The 24,634-nt window shown below is 36.6% G+C and overlaps 1 protein-coding gene across 3 annotated transcripts in view; it reads right to left on the bottom strand.

The window, feature by feature from the left end:
- Positions 1-24,634, bottom strand: part of LOC106073348 (nidogen-2-like) — a 59,587-nt gene that overhangs the window by 15,411 nt on the left and 19,542 nt on the right. For all 3 annotated transcript variants that reach the window (XM_056023333.1, XM_056023332.1, XM_056023334.1), the window contains exons 3-14: positions 17,682-17,821; positions 17,202-17,343; positions 15,933-16,141; positions 14,047-14,141; positions 9,603-9,755; positions 7,934-8,167; positions 7,098-7,307; positions 5,725-5,940; positions 4,052-4,174; positions 1,589-1,705; positions 673-795; positions 237-368 (exon numbers count right to left, since the gene is read on the bottom strand). In XM_056023333.1, coding sequence (XP_055879308.1) covers positions 237-368; positions 673-795; positions 1,589-1,705; positions 4,052-4,174; positions 5,725-5,940; positions 7,098-7,307; positions 7,934-8,167; positions 9,603-9,755; positions 14,047-14,141; positions 15,933-16,141; positions 17,202-17,343; positions 17,682-17,821 — 1,894 coding nt within the window. The remainder of the gene's footprint in view (positions 1-236; positions 369-672; positions 796-1,588; positions 1,706-4,051; positions 4,175-5,724; positions 5,941-7,097; positions 7,308-7,933; positions 8,168-9,602; positions 9,756-14,046; positions 14,142-15,932; positions 16,142-17,201; positions 17,344-17,681; positions 17,822-24,634) is intronic.

Genomic DNA, 24,634 nt, shown 5'->3' with positions numbered 1-24,634 from the left:
CACAATACTCACATAGTTATAGTAGGAGATACTTGACATAGGCTATTATTAGTAATAACTAATATGTATAACTATAAGTATAGTAAATAATATAATATTATAATAGTAGGCCTATAATTAATATAAATATTATATTATACTAGACGGTCTTATAACTATATTTATTTTTATATTATAATATTTAATAATAATATACTTGTCTACCGTGGTTACATACGGATGATACGCTACGGTACCTAGATATGGTTGACATGTGAAACCATCACCACTGAATTCATCCAGGCATTCACATTCATAATTTTGTAAGAATTCATCATAAACACATCTGGCATTATCTCCACAAATATCTGCCTCTTTGCAAGAGTCAGCTGTCAGTGTAGAAAAAATAAAACAAAATTAGTCAAATGAAAGCCAGTGCATCAGCTTCTTTGTTGAACAATGGCCAGATTTTTTTTAAATATTGAAATCAAACTTTTAGATATAAACCTCCTAATGCTAAGCAGCTAAACTAGACTGTTCTCCTAATAGAACAAAAATACTGTAATACTGAAACATGAACACTAAGAGATTAACATTTTTTATACTTTTAAGAGATATTTAAGACGTATATAGAGTCTAGGCCTATTATTGATATTTAAATAATCTAGATCTTTATAAACATTAAAAACTTACTACTGCAGGTCAGTCCGTTGCCATGGAAACCTGGGTTACATAAACATTTCCGCTTATTTTCGCTATCTGTTGCACAGCGAGCGTTTCTGTCACACACATTTTGGCCGCAAACCTGGGCTTTAGCTGAGACAAAATCGGATTTAGATCTAGTTATTTTTGTACAAAATAAGTCTGTGTCTTGTGTAATATAAATTAGATGCTAAATCTCGATTCAAATTGAAAATGTCTAAATATTTTTTTTTAATATTGTAAACGCGTTTTAAAGTAGGCCTAGCCTTCTTTCTAGCTAAAGAAATTTTTAATACAAGAAGCATGGACTATTAGGTCAGGGGTGTCGATATGATCCAGTCCCAGAACTTGCTTCCCACTTCCCCACTGTTTTATGCATATCTTTTCTAAAAGTAGGCTATTGAAAAGAAGATTAAAGATAACTGTCTTTCAAACCTCAAGGATGAAATATTTAATAGATATTTTTAGTCAGAAGAGGGTTCGATAAGTTGGATCAATTGCCTGATTTGTCAAATGAAATGAGTACATTAGGATTAGATCTAAGTCTATATCTAGAGTAGAGTCTTATCTTATGAAATACAGACGTTACTTCAAAGACCTAAATTCTTTCAAGTCATCAGTTTTCCTGGTTCACCCAGGCACCCCCTCCCAAGCTAAAGCAGCACTAGGGAAGAAGGAGCATTTGTATGAATTTGTCCTAGAATATGGAACAATGAAATGCGCCCTGTTGAGACTTTTTTGAGTCACTAAACATTTTATTTAAATTACAGATCACTGGAATTTAACGCCAAGAGTGGCCATTCTGTATGTATTATGTTTTTAATGATGAGCATGATATAATATCTATAATCTCTTATATCTTAATAAGTATGTAGTCATGTACAATATCCATTTCTTCTTGTTTTACCTACGCATGTTCGTCCGTCTCCTACATATCCTTCATCACAGCGACACTCGTAACTTCCGGGCCTGTTGTAGCAACGTGCGTTCTCGTGGCATGCATTCAGCTCACACTCGTCAATGTCTGCAGAGGGAAACGAGAGATGATACCTGCGACCAACACTTTTGAAAAGGACTTTTTCCAGGATCTTACACTGAGCTAGACGAACCTGCTCCGGTCACCCATTTCTCTTGCTTAAAACTGGATGTGACGTGACATCCTTTAGTGTCACACTTACCATTTTAAAAAAAAATCACCTTTTTTACTTTCTCATATCTTAGCATTATATCAAATAGTATCGGGGTGTCAAACTCTTGTGTGTAGGCTGGGCGAGAGGTCAAATCAAACAGGAAGGACGAATGATGGCAGTTAGACAGATAGAATCAAGCAAATTTTGGCACGATTTCGCAAGGGGCACTGCCTGATAGGAACCTGCTTCGCAAGGATCCGAGAGAATCATGTCTCACTCGAGACAGTAGAACACATCCTCTACGATATTTGCAGGGTGCTCAGAAAAAACATTCGAAGCAGCGGCGTAGCAAGGTAGCCGCGGGCCCGGGTTCAAGAATCTTTAGGTGGGCCCCCTCCCCCTAAAAACGACTTTTAAGGTTATATTTTTTAATTGCCTTTACGAAAGTGCAATTATGCATTTCAGTTTGGTGTCATCCCTAAGGGCTCATGTGGGCCCCAACTGGTCAATAAATCCCTTTGCGCCATGGTTGGGACGCCACAGACTGTGGGCACCTAAGGGTCGTGGGCTCGGGTTCATTGAACCCCTTCGCGCCCTTGATGCTACGACACTGATTCGAAGATACAACTAGCTTTGAAACAGAACTGGTGCATGCGGGGGTCTTGCTCTGTACGGAGACAAGCAGACCCTACAGAACAGTGCCAGATACCTGGACCGTGCTGTAAGGGATTAATTCCAGTACGGAGCCTTAGTGCATGGAGGCTTACAAATTGACGAGAGTCGAGAGGTCAAGGCTGTTCCGAGACAAATCGTTACAGAAGGCCTGAACACTGACCTTCGACGTCACAACCTGTAGGCACTTTAGACCAATAGCGTGTTGTCACGACACAGGCCTGTACAACAGGCAACGAGCTATTGGTCTCCACAGCTCACGGTTTGGGACGTCACAGGTCAGTGGTGAACCCTTCTCTAACGAACGGTCTCGGCTAGTCAGATGACCAGTAAAAGGTTAGCTGTACTTAATATCGGGTCACACAGGCCACAACACAAATGACGGGGGAAAAGGTCTAGGTGAAGGTTATTGGAGAGTTTGGCGTGAGTCTAGAATATTCTGGGGACAGGGATATTTTGGGAGCGCGGCGTCGCTAATCAATTCAGTTAAATTCAAATTAGAGAGTAAGGTGGTCGCTACATTGTACAAGGTTGGTTAATTTCTTTGTTCATCATTATTATTGTTTTGTTCCTGTTTTTAGATAATATATAATATAATCGCTGTATTTATTAAGCTCAAGAAAGTTAAATCTAACACTGTGTCGTTTCATTGTGTAGCCTACTAGTGTTGCTTAAACTATATTTTGGGGGGATGACTAGTGTCTTGCGCTGAAAATTTTGATTAAAGTGAGGAGGATTCGCGCAACACGTCGATCACACTCTCTCGCCCTAAAGCCCATCCTTTTCCAGAAGCAAGATTTGGTCAAGACGTCCGGGGAAGAGTCTGGGTGCAGTGGATGACCAGAGACTTTCTGTGTCTCTTGTCCTCTCTAAAGTGCTCCACAGCACTGTACTGGTAGTTGCCTTTCTGTCCGATTTGTCTAGTTTTGTGACGTTTCGCACAGGCCGCCAAGTACAGACTTTACATGCTAGGTTTGACAGAACCTCAGTGTACTGAGTGTCATCGACACGTAGGATATCCTCTATATTAATGGCATCTCAAAATCCGCATATGTCAGATTGTGGAGAAAATACTACACAGCTCTCTCTCTTCAAACACAATCGTGACACTGGGTATTATAATTTTTAGAAAAAAAAAAAGTTTTACAAGACTTATGAACAACGTTTTACAGTCGTATTTTGAAACTGGACATAAATATAACATCCTCCAATCTTTTTTTAGTTATTTATTTTTGTCTATTTTAATTTTAAAAATCTTTTTAAAGTAATTATCTGCTGAGTAAATATTAATCCACACATACACAAATTAGAAGTCTTTGGAAACCAGACCAATTGTCATAAACTTGTTACTCAATAGTTTAAAAGCCTTTGACCGGCATTTATATGATACAAATTACCATGGAAGTACTTTTTTAGTTTCAAAATACCGTTTCGCCTGGATGTGATACGGTATATATATATATATAGTTTACGCTTATGGCTCCAAGGGCCGTGTATAGCACTCGTTCTGGGCCACGCGTACTGATGAGGCCGCTTCTATTCAGGTAAATAGATATCAATGGACTTACCTTCACAAGTTTGACCACTGGCAATGAAACCTGCTCTACAGACACACTTATAAGAGTCTCCATCTGCCTCACAATAAGAGTTAGCAACACAGGAAACGGACCCATTGCTGCAGGGATCAAAACCTGCAAAATAAGGGAGGGGGGGGGGAAGAGTGATTCAAAGACCTACATAAATCACTAAATATAGAACGAGAGGATACCCGTTAGGGTTGTAGGCACTAATACTTCTTTGGGGACCCATCAGTGCTAGACTTATCGTCTGCCTGAATTACTACGCCCCGCCCCCCAATACACACACACACTACTATAACACTTTTTGGCATTGTATGTATCTATGTATGTACGTATGTATGTGTGTGTGTATATGCTGTGTGTAAGTATATGCTGTGTGTGTGTATAGGCCTATATATATTTCCATAGTCAATAACATTACAGTCCCTTTGTTATAAAGGTTTACGAGAAGAGATAAATAGTCCAAATGGGAAGTAAAACAGGATCCCCCCCGGGGGGGGGGGGGGGGGAGTACCATATGGAATTTTTTTTGTCACTTCGGAACCTGTTACGATTCACACATAGTGTTCCTGAAACGGGTGATTTTACCACTGATGGCCACACTTAACACGGTTATCTTAAGAAAATGAGATTATCTGCATGAGCATCGCTCTCTAATCCTGAGTATTTAAGGTTTATATACCTTGTAAAATACAGTTTAACGAATTTGCATTCTCAGATAGAAACCTTGCTTTTTATTGAGGGTGGTATAAGCGAGCCAATCATTGACCTAAATTCGCAAGAAAAGTAGTCTCGACTCTAAGGCTAATCATTAATAGCTCACGTATGGCATTTTCATGCATATATTGATGCGCCTTCTTTTTTCTATTAATATGTGAATAAAATTAGAGATTTTAAAAGTTCTATTACTTATTAATACATACTAGTCGACCGGCGGCGTAACATACTCCGCTATTTTGCAGGACCGGCCTTAGGCTATGCGATCGCAGTGGGCCCCGCACTTTCATAGGACCCGAGCTAATTCTAGGTGTATAAATTATTAAATTAAACTATTTTATAACTTAAAACAGATTTCCCGCACCCTCCTGTCGATTTACCAGGAGCTCCTGGAAATCTCCCGAAGTTACAAAATATACGAAAAAGTCCTTAAAATATCCGGAAATATATTGACAAAAATTGTCATTTTGGGGTGTCATTCAATATGGAAAACGCCAATCCTACGTGCGATAAAAAAAAACGGCATTATGCATCAGCCGTAATTGTGTAATCTGGTGAAAGAAGTTTCTCGCACCTCAAACTAATGAAGAATTACTTGAGGTAAATAATTCTCAAAGATAGATTAAAACGTTTGGTAATTCTTGCTGTTGAGCGTGATCTATGTAGGAAACATAATTATTATGATATACTGTATGACTTCGCTAAACACAAGGCTCGTAAAGTATTTCTGTACGTAGTAAAGAATGAATAAAATGCATGCACGAATTTATTTTCAAATAGAAACTCTCAAATTTCACTTATTGTCCGCTTCCCTACCCAAACTTGGCCTCGCCAAATTCGTCAAAATGGCCTCATGACACCCTCGCTAACAGTCGGCCCATAGAAACAGATGAGCCTAAACATTATAGATCAGCAAGGTCTGAAAGGGATATGGTTACTTTTACCTGCAGTGTAGCCAACTTGTGAAGACATGACGAATCTGATGACCCGTTCGGTGGCGTTGTACTTAATGAAGTGCCTGCTCACTTGCACAGGGTACACCCCAATCTCATCTTCATCCCCCTTCTCACACTCCTCATAGGTGATCGTATTCTCCCAGGTGTAACGTGAGCTGAGCCCGTTCACTTTGTAGTTCCTGGACACGAAAGACTTGATGGTGCCTGAAGCAAAACGAGATTCATAATAGGCGTAAACAACATGAACACACATACAATCATAAGCTCAGAAAAGTTCATGAGTGAGTCCCGCACTGCAGTGTCTCTCTCATCTCTTGATTAAATAGATAGAAACAATTAATAGTTCTAGGCTCTTGAATTTTAATGGACGTTTTAGTAGAGGGAAAAAAATTGGCCTTTGTCAAGGGACAGGCAAGTACTTGACTGGGAACCCACAAGGAAAGATGAAAGTGGGCAGACCAAAGCAAACCTGGAAGAGGTCAGTCATCAGTGAAGCTGAGGGTACTGGAATGACATGGGAGCAGATGAAGAAAGCTGCTCAGAACCGAGTTCGGTGGAGAGGTGTGGTTGCGGCCCTATGCTCCCCTGGGAGTACACAGGATTAAGAGAGAGAGAAGGGACGTATTCACATATTCAAAGAGAAAATCTTAGTACTTTAAGAGTTGGATAAGACCAGCAGTTCACCCATTTCGGAGGCGTCCTCTAGAATCAAACTTCTTAAGCTTTACATGGAAATCAGGTGCACTACAATTAGGTCACTATGGTGAGTGTAGTAGAACACTGGTGTGGTCTTTACTGACCAGTGTATTAGTATTGTAATACTATTAGTGTGTTTATAGAAACACTTGAACAAAAACATTCACTTATGTTAGTAAATAAAAATTGTATTGCCTCGAGAACAAGCTAAGAAAAAAGGAAAGGACGAACGAGAAAGTGACTAATTCATACAAGTGCTCATTCTTCCCTAGTGCCATTAGAGAATGGAATGGGTTGCCTGAATCAGCCAGAAAATCCAATGACTTAGCAGAGTTTAAGTCATTGATTAACATGCATGACTAGATTGAAACATGAAATGCTTAGGACGTAATTATTTTTTTTTAAGTAACGTCTGTAATAGATAAGATAAGAATAAGATAAGAAGAAAGTCAGTGAAACATGAAACAAACAAGACAGAATGGACATGAACCAAACGAGGGGAATTTCCTGATCATCTATGATCCAGTGGGAGTCTATTGGAAAAATGCAAGTCCTCTAATAGTACATCTTTGAGGTCATATTAGGAAAGGCCACATAGAACTTGAAAAACTCTCCATGCTATTACTGTTTTATATTTATAAAATATTGGTCTATCTGGATCACACCTGGTGCAGTTTTCTTGAAGTTCTCTCTGTAGTCATCCGCCGTAATCTCACTCCGTTCTGGGAACTGAGGGATCTTGCCTTCAAGCTTGGTGTCCACACGGATGTGATTTTCCGATACATTGCTGAAGAATTCCTGGTAAATTCTCAGAACATAGTCCTGGCCGTCCACTCTTTGGAAAGTCACTCGAGCTGTCCTGTTAAACCTGCCCCCTAAAGAAATAAATCTAAATATATTTCTCTCTCTAGAAATTTGAAGAAGTAAACATAGTACTACAGGCATCAGTATGTAAAAACTTCAATAATTCATCTTTTTAAATAATTAGTAATTATCCAAGCGATTCACTATTGAGACATACATCTTTTATCAATTTAACCCTAAAATGCTGAACTGTTTTACAATGAGTGCATACACAATTCTGATGTTTAGAGGCTAAACTACCACTGCGTTTTAAGTTTTAAGGGTTAAAGAATCATTTCGCAAAGAGAAAAAGACACATTTATCATAAACAATTTACAGAAATTAACAAATATCAAATAAAAATTAATTTAGCAACACATTTATAATTAAGAATTTAGATTATTCAGACATCTATTTAAAAAATAATAATTTGGCAACGACAAAGATATTTATAACCAACAACTCCTTAGGGTTAACTCATTTCTGCTGTTCACAAATGTTGCAAAGATTTACACAATTGTTGAAAAGAATGAATTTTTTCTATGGAAATATAACTGCTCATTAACTCTTTCTCTCCAAAATTATTTACCACATTCTGGTGGAATCAACGCTGGTATCGTCAGTTAGGAGAGAAAGAGTTAAAGCTATGTTTACTAACCAGTCAAAGTGTATCCATTCATGGCCTTAGGGTTGATAGGCACTGCAAAAAGCCAAGCAAATATTCCTCCTATGGAAGTTAAAGTCCCAAAGGCGGAACCGAGGTCAGGGGACACGCCTGAGATGGCTGTATAGGCTCTTCCCTCCTGGGTGACAAAAGAGTGCAGACGAGAGGCGTTCAGTTTGATCCCGTTCACTGTTCCCGTTACAATGCCATTGAATCTCGCGGGGTCGTCTGCAAGTCAGAAGAGACAAAACATAAAGGTGGATTCTCATCGTCTGCTGAATACGTAAGCCTAAATAATCAAAATGCTGGAGTAACGTTTCCAAAGGAAGAATTCATTTTTACAAAGCTTATATTTACTCACTCCGTCTGTCTATCAGGTTAGCAATTTTGTCCACGCTATTTCACCCAATTCCTATTCTCAGATCAAGTTTAAAATTTACATAACCATGAATCAATGAAAAAAAAAAGTCACCAATTAATTAATGGTGATTAATTAGTTTTGCTTGGTCTAGAAAAAGGGAAATAAATTTTACAGCACTGAGAAATAAGACTGTATATGTGCAATTCTTTCCCTATGTTTAAAATATAATACAATGTCCAACTGATGGATGAATGCAAGCATGTAATCTACATAATTAATTGAAGCTTTTCTTCTTCATTGCTGTACCAAGATGTATGTTCAAACATTTGATATTACTTTTGATATTTAGATATATATTAGGGGACGTTCGGATATTACGTAACGGCTAAGTGGGAGGGTTATACAATTTGCTATGATTTGTTACAGAGGGGAGGGGGGGTCTAAAGATTTGTTACCTTAACGAAACAAAAATACTCAAATGAGATTATTATTATTATCACAGACACAGCGGTCCCTTGACATTCCCGAGTCCTACTTTCACTTACCACGGGTTTAAAAAAAAAATAATATTGTAAAAATATGCCCTGTGTTGTTTTTTTAAACATCACGGGTTCTCCGATGGTGCCCGATGTATATGTACAGTAATTGTACAGTATTGAAAATAAAAAAAAAAACACAACTGAATACGTCTTCGAAGCGCCGATATAAGTCGGTACTTTTCCCGTCATTCTTATTGATACCATGATTACAAATTTAAAACTGTAATATCGGGAAAATGATAGTTAATAAATCGTTTGGCACGTTTTTGTAATGTTACTCTACGGGTGTGTGTGTGTGGGGGAGGAGGGGCATTGAGTTTTGTTACGATCTGTTCGGTCTTACGTAATATACGAACGTTCCATTTTGTAGACTACTGTTCTTTGTGGCGTAGTTCTTAAAGGGAGGTAGTCGTTTTTTCTTTCAAGGTTTCTCTGACATTCAGCCATCATGGATTCTCTTGAGTTCCCCCCATCCTCTCTCTCAAATCAAATAAAGATTATATATTTAACACTACTTTTTACACAGTTTTAGGTTATATTCATCACCTCTTTATATTCTATTTATACTCGTCACCTTTTCTCACAAATATTCTGGATAGCTTTACCACATCCTGTGACACATATTTCTGTTATATTTGTCACCATTCCCACATTATTTTTCATCAAAGGCGGCTGCTGATCGTTAATCCTACTATTAAAAAGTAAATTTATGTTCGAACCAATACAAAAAATCAATGAATTTCTTAATTGGTTACATTGTTACCTCTTCTCACACACGAGATTCCGTTTCCATAGAAAGGTTGTAGACATACACAGCAAGGTCCCCTGTCAAACTCAACGCATTGCGCATGTTCGTGGCAGCCTCGGACTTTCTGGAAACATCCTCTGTCTTGGGCATCCACATTAAATACGATCACTAAATAAGAAAGATAAGATAAACATAGTCAAGTATTATACCTAAGTGCGTTATTTCAGTTTAGCATCTTAAATATTCTTTACACAATAGAAGGCCTACATATTCATATTTTGTATTACGCTATAGTAACATAAAAACAAGAACGCATAGAGTAGGCTGTAGTATGATATCAATCATACCACCTACCAACTTGGACACAGTTTTTATTCCATTTGCTTGGACCATTTCGTACAGTAATCCTTCTTCCCTACATCATGGAACGGGCTGCCTGAATCAGACTAGAAATCTACGACTTAGCAGACTTTGAGTCTTTGACATGCACGGCTAGATAAGCATGTGGGCACAGTTAGGACTTAATTATCTTTTTCTTTGAAGAAATGTCTGAATCTGTAAGATAAGATAAGGGCGCATGATATAGAAGCATGGGGACCACTGCACATTGAGCATGGCTTAAGAGCATTGTGATCAGAGCGCACTGTACGTGCTATAGTAGGTTACATACCATACATCAAAAAGATTAAGCATGATTAACTATTTAAAGACAACTTGCTATTGTGAATTATGATTTTCAAATAGACCTATAATTACAGTGGAACCACGTTAATCGGACTACCGGTTAATCGGATCAGCCGCTTATTCGGACCGAATACTAAAGTGGCGAAACAAATCCTATCATACAGTAGAATCAAGTTAATCGGACCAGTTGGTTATTAGGACCAAAATATTGCATCCCAATCGAGAAGCTGGCACTCTGCACTGCTTTCAACACAGAGTAATTTGAGTCAATAGTCCACGTCTTTACACTAGACGTCTATCACATTTTTTGAAGATCTTACTAAAGTGAGTCATTGATTTACTTACTTAGACTTAGGTCCTCCCGTGCCGTTCGGTGCATTGGGTGGCAAGCTGTCTCTATAAAGATCTGTCATTGGCAATGTCTGAAGCCTTCTCCCACCTGGTGTCCACTGTCCTCCATGAAGGTGTGGTGCCAAGTTATACGAGGATGTCCCTGTTTGCGCTTTCTTCGTATTGACTTCCATGTTATCGCAACTCTTGGTATGCGTAATTCATTTTGTCGGAGAACATGTCCCGCAAACCTCTCTTGCAACGCTCTGTCACAACCTCACTAAGTGTTCGACTCACAGTTCGGCATAGGATTTCCTTGTTTGAGACTCGATCTGTGTAACTGACTCCTTAAATCCGTCTCAGCCATTTTTGTTGAGCCACATTTAGTCATTTCTCAATTTTGACAGATGACTTCCATGTCTCACATGCATATGTTGCTGTTGGGATGACGATTGCGTTGAGAATGTGTCACTTAGGCACCTGGCGCCGAAGGAAAGTTCCACGAACGACTTCCTCGAACCTGAGAGCTGTATTCTGCCTGAAGAGGTCGTTGACTCATTGGATCTCTCACCAGGGAGTCGAAATGTACCTGAAACTATCAGTAATTCACAGAGTCCCACCCCAGGGATGTACAACCAGACAGAAGTCATCAGTGATTCACAGGCGAGTCACCCGATGCCAGAGGCCAATATTGACTCGAGTCCCGTACAGGACAATTACGACTTACGAGTAGAAAAGTCTACGCCAGAGACACATCCGAATCCTTCCCTTCCTACGCATGGTTATAATCTAAGACCCAGAAAGAAATAAAGGAGGGGTGAATGGAGTGATCGTTAATTGGACTTATGTGTTAAACGTGCTTGTAATCGTACTAGTATTTGTAATCGTGTTTACATTATTGTAGTCTGTGAATCGTGACCAGTCTGTACTGTGTTATTGTGTGTGTCAGTCGTGTTTTAGTGAAATAAAGCCTTGTTTCTAAGGTTATGAGTTGATTTAGTATATTACAGCTCTCCTCATTATGTAGTCGATGGCTAGGGAAAGAAGAAGGGAGATAAGATGCACCCCTGTCTCACACCCAGGGCCGGTCTTAGGCCACTGCAACCAATGCGGTCGCAGTGGGCCCCGCGCTTTCGTAGGCCCCGCGCTAATTCTAGGTGTAATTATTAAATTGCAAAATATATACGAACATTCCTGGAAATCTCCTGAATATATTAAAATCATTTGTGGATGTCATTCATTGCGGGAAACGCCAATCTTACGCGTGATAAAAGAAAAAAGGCATGTCAGCTTTCATGTAATACAATGTAATAATAGGGCAAATTTTCACCTTAATTGGAAGTTCCAATACTTTATTTACCTTTATAGTCACTGGCATATAAATATGCCATAGGTTGCAAGGTTCGTAAAGTAAAGTTAATTTGATCGCAATTTTGTACTTAGTAAAGACTGAATAAAATTCAAAGTCAATTTGTTTTCTAATACAAAATCTTAATTTTCACTTATTATCCTTATTCCAACCCAGACTAGGCCCCGCGCAATCAGTTTCGCATAGGGCCCCGCAATTGTTAGGACCGGCCCTGCTCACACCTGTCTCGATGCTAAAAAACTCGGTTGTTCCTTCTTCTGTTTTAATGCAGCAACTAGATAGACTGAATAGGTGTCGTAGGATCTGGACGAATTTTTCTGGGATGCTGTATTCTCTAACTATTTTCCATAGTGATTCTCGGTGGACACTACAAAACGCTTTCTTAAAGTCTACGAAACTGATCGTTAGAAGCTGTTGATACTCAACGAAGAACGAAGATCTACATTGCACATGATCAGCCTCTTCGGAAGCCTCTCATCTACAGACTTTTGAAGCCGTCTCAACAGAACAGTGCTGAATACTTTGCCCGGGACAGAGAGGAGAGTAATGGCCCTCCAGTTGTTGCAGTCTGCCAAGTTACCCATTTTCGGAAGTTTTACAATCTTTCCTTTTTTGCCAGTCCTCAGGCACTTTAGAAATTCGCCAACAGAGATTTAAGAGCTCAGTCATTCTGTTTACAATGCACTGCCCCCCATGTTTTAACATTTCTGCTGACATAGAGTGAGTCCAAAAGTTATTAAATTTGAGACAAGCTATGCTAATGTATCCTGATTATGTTGCTTTCTTTAATACGTAAATTATTCCAGCCCCCAAAAAAGGTTCAAGTTTTAGATGAAATTAAACTTTCTGCACTGAACACCTGGCTTCTTGTGCTCAACACTCTCTCAGTACACAAGTGCTTTATAAAACAGCTAAACATACAAACTTGACAGAGGCTAATACGATAATATTTTTTAAGGTAAAAAAAAATTGAAAACTTGAAAACTTAAAAGCAAGCATTTAAAAAATTTTGGTAAAAAGAGAAAGAATATCTTTATTCTAAAAAGAAATCAACACACCTTTATAATAAACAACAACACACAGGTAATAATAAATCTGCAAAAACTTTCAAATGACCTAAACATTTCGATTAATTTGAAAGTCTAGAATGCAGTTTAAAATAGTTTAGTCAAAATGTCAAAAAAAAGTCTGGTATTGTCAGTATTTTTTAGGCTTATTAAATTTCATGCTAAATTTAGTGCAGGTTAATTAAAAAAAAAGTAATTTAGCCACACTAGTTATTTAGTCTTTTCCCCCCAAAATCACAAAAAAACGAACTATCAATAAATGCGCATCAAAAACTAGGCGCCTAATATAAGTCACGATCTTTTTCTTTGGCCCTATTTTATTTGACTAAAGCAGTGATGCCTAAACTACGTCCCGCGGTCATATTCTGCCCATAAAGCTTTTTTTCTGGCCCCTCCGGCCCATCCTGTATAATGAAGCCATAGAGTCTCAGTTTTAGTTGGACATGGCAATGTTTTGTTTGTTTGCTGCGATTCGGCCTGTGGCACGCGTGACGGAAATTTCTTTGACCCACAGGTGTGGTCAGAAAGTCCTTGTCTTTCGACCATGTCATTTTAATTTAGAATCGATGTCACGAAGCTACTCACACATTCCATGTTAAAAGGATTTGGGGCATGAGCTGCAATAATATTTTTTTAGGGCTGAGAGGAGGCTAACCTTGTCGTGAGAAAGGAACATAAGCATTGAAAACAAACTTTAAAAGAGGTTTAGATGTACATGCTTAGAGCAAGTAAAAGGAGTTAACGTAAAGTGAGAGGCCACAGGTTTTGTAGTCACACAGACTTTAAAATTAGTGGCACATTTTTTTTTTCATGATGCGGTCTTAGAGATTGATAAAATAATTCTGATTTCATACAAGCATGAGCCTGTCCATGAAAACAGAATTATGTTGTTATTTTTCCTCATCCTGAAATATAATGATCTTCTCCTTACTTCTTACACCAAAAGAATACGTTTTAGAAACGCTCTAGGCCAAAACGTGCAATTTATCTTTTATTGTAAGAAACTTACCATCGCCAGTGTTTTGGTCAGCAGGTTTAACATTATCTATACCCGTGTTTCCAATATGGTACATCCAGAGTCCAGGAATGTTAACATTAGAACCACTGTTTAAAAAAAGTAAATTGTAAAATGAAGAACTGTAAAAATATTAACTAGTATACCAAATAATTAAAAAAGCTTCAAAAAACAAAATGGCAATAATGTTCCGTTTCAACGTTAGCAGCTTGTTACTTTTAAACACAAACACACACTTAGATATAAAAACACACACTTATTAACTTCATCTGCTAAAAAAAAGGTTACAAAGACAGTTTGTGGGGAAACACAAACTCAAAATCAGCCCCCGAAGTGGTCCACCTAGAGTCTTCACCAGGATTCGAACACGGGACTTTCTGTTCCAAGTGCTTTACCCCTCAGCCACAGCATCTCCATATATTCATTTAGCGTACACTTATAGTTTTTAAATTAATAATTATTAACCTTATCCATACATTCAAAATTAATAACATGTTACATGTAATAAAGAGAAACTAAAAAAGATTTATTCTTCTTACAAAATTACATATATTGTCAACACGAAACAAAAATAAATTCTTGACCTACTTTAAGCTACAATTGTGTACAAATGACAATAAGACTTTCGCCTCCCAAATAAAAATTACTATCTCCATTGTCATTTGTCATACAAACTAGACATCGATCTAGGCCTTGTTTTAGATCTAAATCTAGATTCAAGATCTAAGTATAGGTCTAGAACTAGATCTAAGTCTAGATCTAGAAATAGATCTAAGTCCTTTGACAAGACTCCATCGCTTCTAAATAATCTCCAAACTACTAAAAAACCTAGACTTTGAGTCCTTCCATATCTAATTAAGGCTAGTGAAACTAAATTATCACAATATTATTCCTTCTGTTTATTGTTTAGAATGATTGATTGCCTGGTTTTCATAGTTTTTCTTAGCTGTCCTGGCCAGAGGTTGTGGGATGTGGTCAATTTTTTTCATTGGTGAAGGAATACGTTTTACAAGTCAAGTCAGAATCAGGGTTAGGACATGTAAATCTCTTTCAAAGAATGAACATTCGCCATATTGCTACATGAATAAAGTTTTTTTTGTAAAATAATTGGAGAGGGGAAACAAGCCGACAATTTATATAGTTTCTGATTGAATTAACGAAAGTTATGCTTAAGTTATCTGCCTTTTCTAGTCAAATGTTACATAGATCCTCTCTTGATTCCGGTGTTATTACCTAAAGAAAGCTGCTTTCACCTGATCAAGTTGACTTAATGAAAGCTGCTGTTTAACCTGATCAAGTTATGACCTAATTAAAGATACGTCTACCTGATCAAGTTATGACCTAATTAAAGCTACTGTTTCACCTGACCTAGTTGTCACTCAATAAAAGCTACTGTTTCACTCCATTAAGGTAGGCTACAAGATATTACCTAATAACAGCTACAGTTTCACTCCATTAAAATACAAGGTATTACCTAATAAAAGCTACAGTTTCACTCCATTAAAATACAAGGTATTACCCAATAAAAGCTACAGTTTCACTCCATTAAAATACAAGATATATATTTAATAAAAGCTACAGTTTCACTCCGTTAAAATACAAGGTATTACCTAATAAAAGCTACAGTTTCACTCCATTAAAATACAAGGTATTACCTAATAAAAGCTACAGTTTCACTCCATTAAAATACAAGGTATTACCTAATAAAAGCTACAGTTTCACTTCATTAAGGTATAAGGTATTACCTAATGAAAGCTACTGTTTCACTCCATTAAGTTATAAGGTATTAGCTAATGAAAGCTACTGTTTCACTCCATTAAGGTATAAGATATTACCTAATGAAAGCTACTGTTTCACTCCATTAAGGTATAAGGTATTACCTAATGAAAGCTGCTGTTTCACCTGATCCAGGGAGTGTGTAAAAATTGCTGCCTTCCCCATCATCAAAACCAGCTTGCGGAGGGACGTCCGACTGACCCGGCTGATATTTGCCCTGCCCTTTGGTCCATGCTATACCATTCTCCAGGTAATGGAAGAAAGCGAAAGACTCTTTGCCGTCTGTTACCAGGACGAGTTGAAATGTGTTCGTCTGAAACAAAACCATTCTATGAAGATTTCAGAGGTCAAGGAAATCCCGCGCGAGCACAAAATAAATCTTGGAAAATCATCATGCATACAATGTGTACTACAATAATCTATTTTACATCTTTAAAACCATTTTTATCTATTAGCCACTGAAGTGTCTCATTACAGTCCTAAAGTGTATAAGGTGGGTGGGGGAGGGTGAATTTACTAATAAGATTTATCAATATTTTTTGAGATCCAATATTTGCTATACTTAATTAATCAATATGTAAAGCAAGTGTGGAAGTAAATATGTAAGTCTCTCAAACCAGTAGGTGTGTTGTGAATTGTGGTCATTTCAATATTTAGACCATAAAGAAGATCAACCTTGTACAGAGCTCTCATTATGAATAATGAGCCGTAGCCAGGGACGGAGTGGCTATATGGGCGTTTGGGCTAATGCCCGGTGAGCCAGTACCCAAAAGGGCCGGTAAGGCCACCGAATTGGCCGAATGGATGCCTCTATGACACGTATTGAATTGTTAAAGGTTTTTATAGTATTCTCTTATAAAAGTGACCCATTTGGGCGTCGTGTTTAAAAAAGAATTTTTTTACAGACTCTACAGTATGATACTAATTTAATGGAACACATTTTCCGAATTAATGTAATAGCCTACATCAGTAGACAAGATGCGAGGTGGCTGAGTGGTAAACCGTTTGGCTTACGAACCGAATCCTTGTGAAGATCCACCCAGCTCTAATGGGTACCTTGACATTAGTTGGGAAAAAGTGAAAAAGAGCCACAAGACAACCTCGCAAACCCTGAGCCACAAAAACAGATAACCTGTTCATCTTCAGCCCCATACATTCACAAAGTCTGAAAGGGATACTTTATCAAACTTAATACTGTTATTTTGAGGACAGGTACAATTGGATGCCCATCATATGATATACAAATTATGGGCCGAATGGTATAGAAGTCCACCCCTGGCCGTAGCAATAAACTTTTGAAGTTTTAAGCTCATATTATCCTAAATAATGACACATTTTTTTTTATAGAGAAACAAGAAAAAAAAAGCTTATACCTTCTCTGACTGGAGTTTGTAACCTCCAACTTGGTACCAGGTGACGATGAATAAGTATGTCGGTGTAAAAGATTCGAACCCGGAGAAATAGGTTTGAACATCAGCTGTTGCTCTCTCAATGAGGGCTGAATCGTTTGTTGACCTACAAAATAAAGAAAAATCTTTTTGAGTTCAATCATGTATTAATAAGGGGAAACAACTGTTGATTAATACCAAGGCCTCCTATCTATCTATCTATCTATCTATCTATCTATCTATCTATCTATCTATCTATCTATCTATCTATCTATCTATCTATCTATCTATCTATCTGTCTGTCTATCTATCTATCTATCTATCTATCTATCTATCTATCTATCTATCTATCTATCTACACTTGGTAAAACATATATAATTTACAAATGCTGACAGACATACATAACTTACATACAAGCAACATACTGGTGTCATCTATCATAAGTCATATCTCTATCTTATTACCTGTAATAAATTCGGCCTATTGTTGTGGTGTCTACGTCTGCTAAAAAGATTGCAATCATTCGATGTCCTAAAGGTAGTGTTCTGTCTGCCTGGTACACTGGGAGTCCAGCTTCAAATGTGACATGTCCATTGGTGTTAATCTGTGTATGATAACATTTAAATACTACAGAAGAATAATAGATTTTCAATAAAACAAAAGATTGTAGACATCAAGGTGAATATCTGAGTCAAATCCATAGTCCTTTATTTTCAGAAAAAAATAAAACCCGAAACACATTTTGGTATATAAAAGAAATGTTTTAAGCAACGACTATTCGTATTAGAGGCCCCGTAAGGGAAAAAGCCGCTATTAGGTTTGTGCAAAATGTCCGTCTGTCCGTCTGTCTGTCTGTCTGTCCGTCTGTCCGTCTGTCACACTCAGATCTCGAAAACTAGAAGAGATATGAAAAATATTATTTCATCATTAAATGCGGCTTGAAAAGTTTAGGTGCAACGGCTACTTTTGGTTTTCTAAAAGCAAACCGTTTAATTTATAAAATTAATTATGCAAGCGATTTTTTCATAAAAATACACCAATTCTAAAACAATTACGTAAATGTAAGGGAGGCAATGTTACAATATGCTAACAAAGATGGACAACTTATGTGTATTTTCAGTATCACTAAGTCAAATATATTTAAAAAATGTACAGGAAATGTTAACAACAAATATAAATAATAGTTAAAGATGTTTTTTCTGGTCAACTAGCTGCTAAAATTAAAAGAAAACATTTATGTTTGTTTATAAAGGCTAATAATGCATTTTGTATGTAAATATCACGCACATTTTTTTAATGGACTTTTTATGCAGCGATTTTCGTGCAGTAGCGTAACGTCGCTACATGAACAGATGCTAAACCAATTCCTTAAACTTTTTTAAAAAATCAGATTTTATTTATTTTTTGTTTAGTGCCCCCATCCGAATAAAAGAAGCTTATTTTTGTGCGTTTTGTCTGTTGGTCGGTCTGTCCGTCACGATTAGATTAACAAAAACTAGAACTCTAAAAGCTATTGAAAATCTGATTTACCCTTTAATGTTCCTCCCGTAACATCTCAATAGTTTTAAGTATCTAAAAATTAATTGTTCCGGATTTTTTTGTGCAAAACTAATCAACCCCAACAAATGTTTGTTTGCTCTTCTAATTTATATTACATTCAATTTCCATGCTTAAACGTTGCAAAAAACACATTATCAATAATATGTTGTTCCGTTTTTTATGTAAATAGCATATTAATGCTAAATCAAAATCTCTATACTGACTTATATTTCATTAAGTGTAAAAATGTTCCGGATATTGTTTTATAAAACATGAATTATGCCTAATGATTGTTTGAAATCGCATAATTTACTTATATTACACTTATATTATTTGACAATGCGTCACTATAATTTGGTTATCAATATCAAAGTGTTCCGTATTTTCATCTTTAAACAAACTATAAAAAAAAAGTAATTTACTAGAATTGATTACTGAAAATTACTTTTTAGACATTTAATTTTCTTGCTAAAACATAACATAGAAGTTTTGTAATCGATAAAGAAAGTTCCGGATTTTGTTTCTTACAAATCGTCGCCAGAAATTTCCGAATTTATTTAAAAATCTACTAACGCCAAATAATTGTTTGAACTCCCTCTTCTAATTAATAAACAAATAATCTTCTCATTTACGAAATAATGTTTTTACGGATTTTTATGAAAAATATTTTAACTCACTACTCTCTTACAGTACATTAACTTTCTACCTAAAACATTAAAAAATCTAATTATCGTTAATATTATGTTCCGATTTTTAAGGAAAACAGAATCCAAACACCAAAGTAAGGTATGAAAATCTCTCCACATGGCTGTAGTACATCTAATTTTTATACGAGACCATCCAAAAAATTTAATTAACGGTATTACATTTATCTGAAATTCTCTTTTTCTTTTACTATTTATACAAACATCCGGAACAATCTATTATATAAACTTTTCAATTGTGTTCGTACCTAAAAATTATTGCGTTGTTTTGAAACGTAAAATAAAGGTTAATCAATTTTTAATAACTTTTAGTTGTTGTTTTTTTTATATCAAGATGACGGACAGACCGACTGACAGACAAAACGCAAAAACAATGCGGCTTTGATCCTTTTTAAATAAATTGTATTAGAAAGTTCACCAATGTCTATGATCCCTCGTTAAATATCTCGTGTAAATTAAGACATTTTTTATTATGGTACCGGTACTAGCCTATTGTGAGGTAATGGAATTTTTTTTTCTTTGACGTCATATGATTGGACTCTTTAAATGTAATGTTAAAAGAACTCATTCGGTGCACCAATGTCTATTAACCCTCGAAAAATTGCTCGTATTAATGAAAACATATTTTAGTCTAACTAAGCCGTGTGACGTAGTGTTTTTTTTATTCCTTTGACGTCATATGGAATGAATTCTTTAAATGAAATGCTAAAAGAACGCACTCGGTGCACCAATGTCTATGAACACTCGATAAATGGCTCGTAATGATGAAGGCGATTTTTATTCTAGCTAGGTCGTGTGACGTAGTGTTTTTTTTTTCCTTTGACGTTATATGGAATAAATTCTTTAAATGAAATGCTTAAAGAACGCACTCGGTGCACCAAAGCCTATGAACACTCGATAAATGGCTCGTATTGATGAAGGCGATTTTTAGTCTAGCTAGGCCGTGTGACGTAGTGTTTTTTTTCCCTCTGACGTTATATGGAATTAATTCTTCAAATGAAATGAAAAAAGAACTCGGTATAGTAATGTTTATTAAGCCTCGTTATGTGACTCGCGTTTAAAAAAGGAATGATATCTTGATTTAGATCTAATCTAGATTTTTTAAACTAGATCTAGATTTTTATTACAGTATATCTAGATCTGGATTTATATTCTAATTAAAATTATTTTAGTTTAGACTAAAATAGACTAGATTAAGATGTAGAATTTCAATTTCTAAACTTAAAGTGTAAAAAAAAAAGTGTAGATTTTCATTTCCAAACGTTTTGATCAATATTGTAATGTTTTAATATACTAAAACTAATCTACTATTTTTTATTTAATTTAAATTTAAATTTACGGCAAATGAATCTTTGAAACATTATTACTTTTGACCATCAAAATTAAATCACCTCTTGAATATTATTTGCGAATATGCAGATCCGACAGGGATCCGATTTCGACGGGGGCTGCCTCTGAGTTTGTGTAACACAAACTCTCTTTGTAATCTTGTTTTATATTTTAGTTTTAGATTTACTGTTAGCATTCTTTTTTTTTTTTTGCATGTAACATTATATTACTATACGACGATACGTGTCTCTGGTGGGGACTCCGACAAGGTTCCGCTACCCTGTTTCCAGAATGTATTAGTCTGTCGTATGCTACAGAATGCTTTAGTCTGTCGTACGTTACATATTTGTTTTTAAATAGAAAAACGACAAATTAAAACTGGATTTGTTGTATAGCTAGCAGATTGCACTGGGGCGTGGGAGTGATAAGGTTTTTGACTTTCGAACTTTTAGAGATCCCTTTTAGAGAGGGATCCCTTTTAGAGATCCCTTGATTTCTACCAACTGTAATGGGTACACGACATACGTAGGGAACTCAAAGGCGGTTAGTCGCTGTGTTGATCACAAGGGATCCTCATTAACCGTTGGCCATAGAAACAGACGAGCTGCTCACCATCTGCTCCCCCCCCCCTAACATTCCAAGGTCTTTACTTTAGTAAATCACACCGTCTTCCTTCTCAAGTGCCACGTGACATTTCAATGGAAATCAAATACATCCTTATATATTGCGAGAAGTTTTATTTTTAACACAAAATAGGCCAGAAAATAAAACACAACAAAACCCAGATAGGTGTAAATGTAGTCAAACATTACTTTTAATCTTAGCCTACTAGTAAGAGATAACATGATATATTTAGTAAAAAAATGCTAATTTGCTATAGGCCACACTTTATAACATAAAAATTTTACTAGTCTAGTAAATGCTGTTTTTCACTAATATGCTAATCAAGACAGATTAAAAACCTTTATGAACCAGCTACAACAAAGCGATATCTATCTACTAATGAGGCACCTTGGATTGTTGAGAGAAGTTGAGATAATCTTAATTAATGAAGCTAATTAACGCTTGGATAATGTTGATGTGTTTTTTTATCTGTTGGAATGTACTAATGAGGATTTTCGTCTAAAAGAGTTGGCAATGTTCATAAGTTCTTGGAATCTATAGTGTCTGATAACATAGAGGGTATCAGCATTTTCTCTCTTCTAAACGGCACAAGTACAATCGAATCGTTTTGGTGCTAATAACAGGTGGTTCAATTAGCCGGATGCAGCAATGCTTATTATATTAGTTCATTTCTGTATAGACTTGGATTCACCAGGCCAATGATTCACATGTCCACTAATCATGGTTAACTAGGGTGTCATGTGGACAGCGTAATGACAACCCGGGCTTTCTCTTCTTACCACAGGCCAGATATTTTTGTTTTAAATTTAGAATTGAAACTGCAGTTTAAAACTATCAGATCGAAATACTTAGCTGCGGCACTACCAAGCTTGAAATAAATCCAAAACCAGTCCCATGAGAGTTAAAATTGTATATTTGAATCCAAATCAATATCGTTAATGAAATACGGTTTATCTATTTATTAGCTTAAATGTTTTTAATCAATAATATCAATAGAAGCAGACAAAAAGGATACCTGATATTGAAAACAATATAATTATATAATAATTACGTGAATAGTTTGCCTCTAAAGGCAGTAAAGATGCGTGCTTGTAATGCCCAGAGCTAGTCTACCCAAAGAAAGATCGACATGTTACAAATGTTTGCTTGTAAAATGTTTTACTTGTTTTGGAGGTTTCTTCAAATTTGAAAACAACCCACATTCTAGCCCAAATCTTCCACAGGACGACGGGAGGTGGGGGAAGCTGGCAGGATGTGAACCCGAAACAATCGAGACGACCAAACGACAGTCCAGCGCTCATACCGCATGACCAAGCAGCCATGTTAGATTGTGAAATCTCTTTTAGTATAGACAGTTGAACTGTTTCAACATCACTACACACAATTGAACTAGTTGTAACTAAAACAGAGGACTTTGCTGTGACCAATGGTCTCATAATTTTTTTTAGACCAGGTAGAAGTAGAGTTTATTATTGCTAAGTTCATTAGTTTTATACCTTTTAGCAGCTTTGACATAAGTAAAATAATATGGATTATTATTATTATTATAGCTTTTTTATACAGCACTACTTTCATGCTTATAGCATGCTCAGAGCGCTTTTGGTCCAATCTCATTTGTGGACCAGTGGGGGGGGGGGGGGAGGGGGGATTTAGGGGTTGGTTTTCCGTGCTGCCTTTATGCACTCAGTAAACACATCTCTGCCCGAGTCGGGTGTCGAACCTCGAGCCCCCTTCTAGGTAGCCAAGCCAAGCCAAGTTCAAGCGCACTTGGCCTCTCGACCAGATAGATAGATAGATAGATAGATAGATAGATAGATAGATAGATAGATAGATAGATAGATAGATAGATAGATAGATAGATAGATAGATAGATAGATAGATAGATAGATAGATAAAAAGGGAGAGAGAGAGAAAGTAAAAGCTAGAAAAAGAAAAAAAAGAGAGAGAGAGTGAGAAAGAAAGAAAAGAGAAATAAAAAGAGAAAGAGTGAGAGAAAGAAGAGAGAGAGAAAGAGAGAGACCGAGAGAGAGAATAGACATGTAGATAAGTTTTAAACAGGTATACATAGTGTCAGAATGATCTAAGACCTGACTTCGCAGAAGTTGTGTCAGGTTTTTTTTTCCCCGTGGTGCTTGACGAACCACGTGACAGTATCCTAACAAGAAATGACACCTTGTCATGTGGGGCATGTCAGACATTCAGATCATCCTCGGGAATTTCTTTAGTCCAAGTCTTTGCTTCTGTGTGTTCTAGTGTTTTAGTAAGCCAATGTTTCTGTGTGTTCTAGTGTTTTTGTTAGCCAATGTTTCTGTGTTCTAGTGTTTTTGTTAGCCAATGTTTCTGTGTGTTCTAGTGTTTTTGTAAGCCAATGTTTCTGTGTGTTCTAGTGTTTTTGTTAGCCAATGTTTCTGTGTGTTCTAGTGTTTTTGTTAGCCAATGTTTCTGTGTTCTAGTGTTTTTGTAAGCCAATGTTTCTGTGTGTTCTAGTGTTTTTGTTAGCCAACGTTTCTGTGTTCTAGTGTTTTTGTAAGCCAATGTTTCTGTGTTCTAGTGTTTTTGTAAGCCAATTTTTCTGTGTGTTCTAGTGTTTTTGTAAGCCAATGTTTCTGTGTGTTCTAGTGTTTTTGTTAGCCAAAGTTTCTGTGTTCTAGTGTTTTTGTTAGCCAACGTTTCTGTGTTCTAGTGTTTTTGTTAGCCAACGTTTCTGTGTTCTAGTGTTTTTGTAAGCCAATGTTTCTGTGTTCTAGTGTTTTTGTTAGCCAATGTTTCTGTGTTCTAGTGTTTTTGTCAGCCAACGTTTCTGTGTTCTAGTGTTTTTGTTAGCCAATGTTTCTGTGTGTTCTAGTGTTTTTGTAAGCCAACGTTTCTGTGTGTTCTAGTGTTTTTGTAAGCCAATGTTTCTGTGTGTTCTAGTGTTTTTGTTAGCCAATGTTTCTGTGTTCTAGTGTTTTTGTAAGCCAATGTTTCTGTGTGTTCTAGTGTTTTTGTAAGCCAACGTTTCTGTGTGTTCTAGTGTTTTTGTAAGCCAATGTTTCTGTGTGTTCTAGTGTTTTTGTTAGCCAACGTTTCTGTGTTCTAGTGTTTTTGTTAGCCAACGTTTCTGTGTGTTCTAGTGTTTTTGTTAGCCAATGTTTCTGTGTTCTAGTGTTTTTGTAAGCCAATGTTTCTGTGTGTTCTAGTGTTTTTGTTAGCCAACGTTTCTGTGTGTTCTAGTGTTTTTG

This window comes from Biomphalaria glabrata, chromosome 3 (assembly GCF_947242115.1).
Source record: "Biomphalaria glabrata chromosome 3, xgBioGlab47.1, whole genome shotgun sequence".
Lineage (NCBI taxonomy): Eukaryota > Metazoa > Mollusca > Gastropoda > Planorbidae > Biomphalaria > Biomphalaria glabrata.
This window is presented reverse-complemented; position numbering and strand designations above follow the sequence as displayed.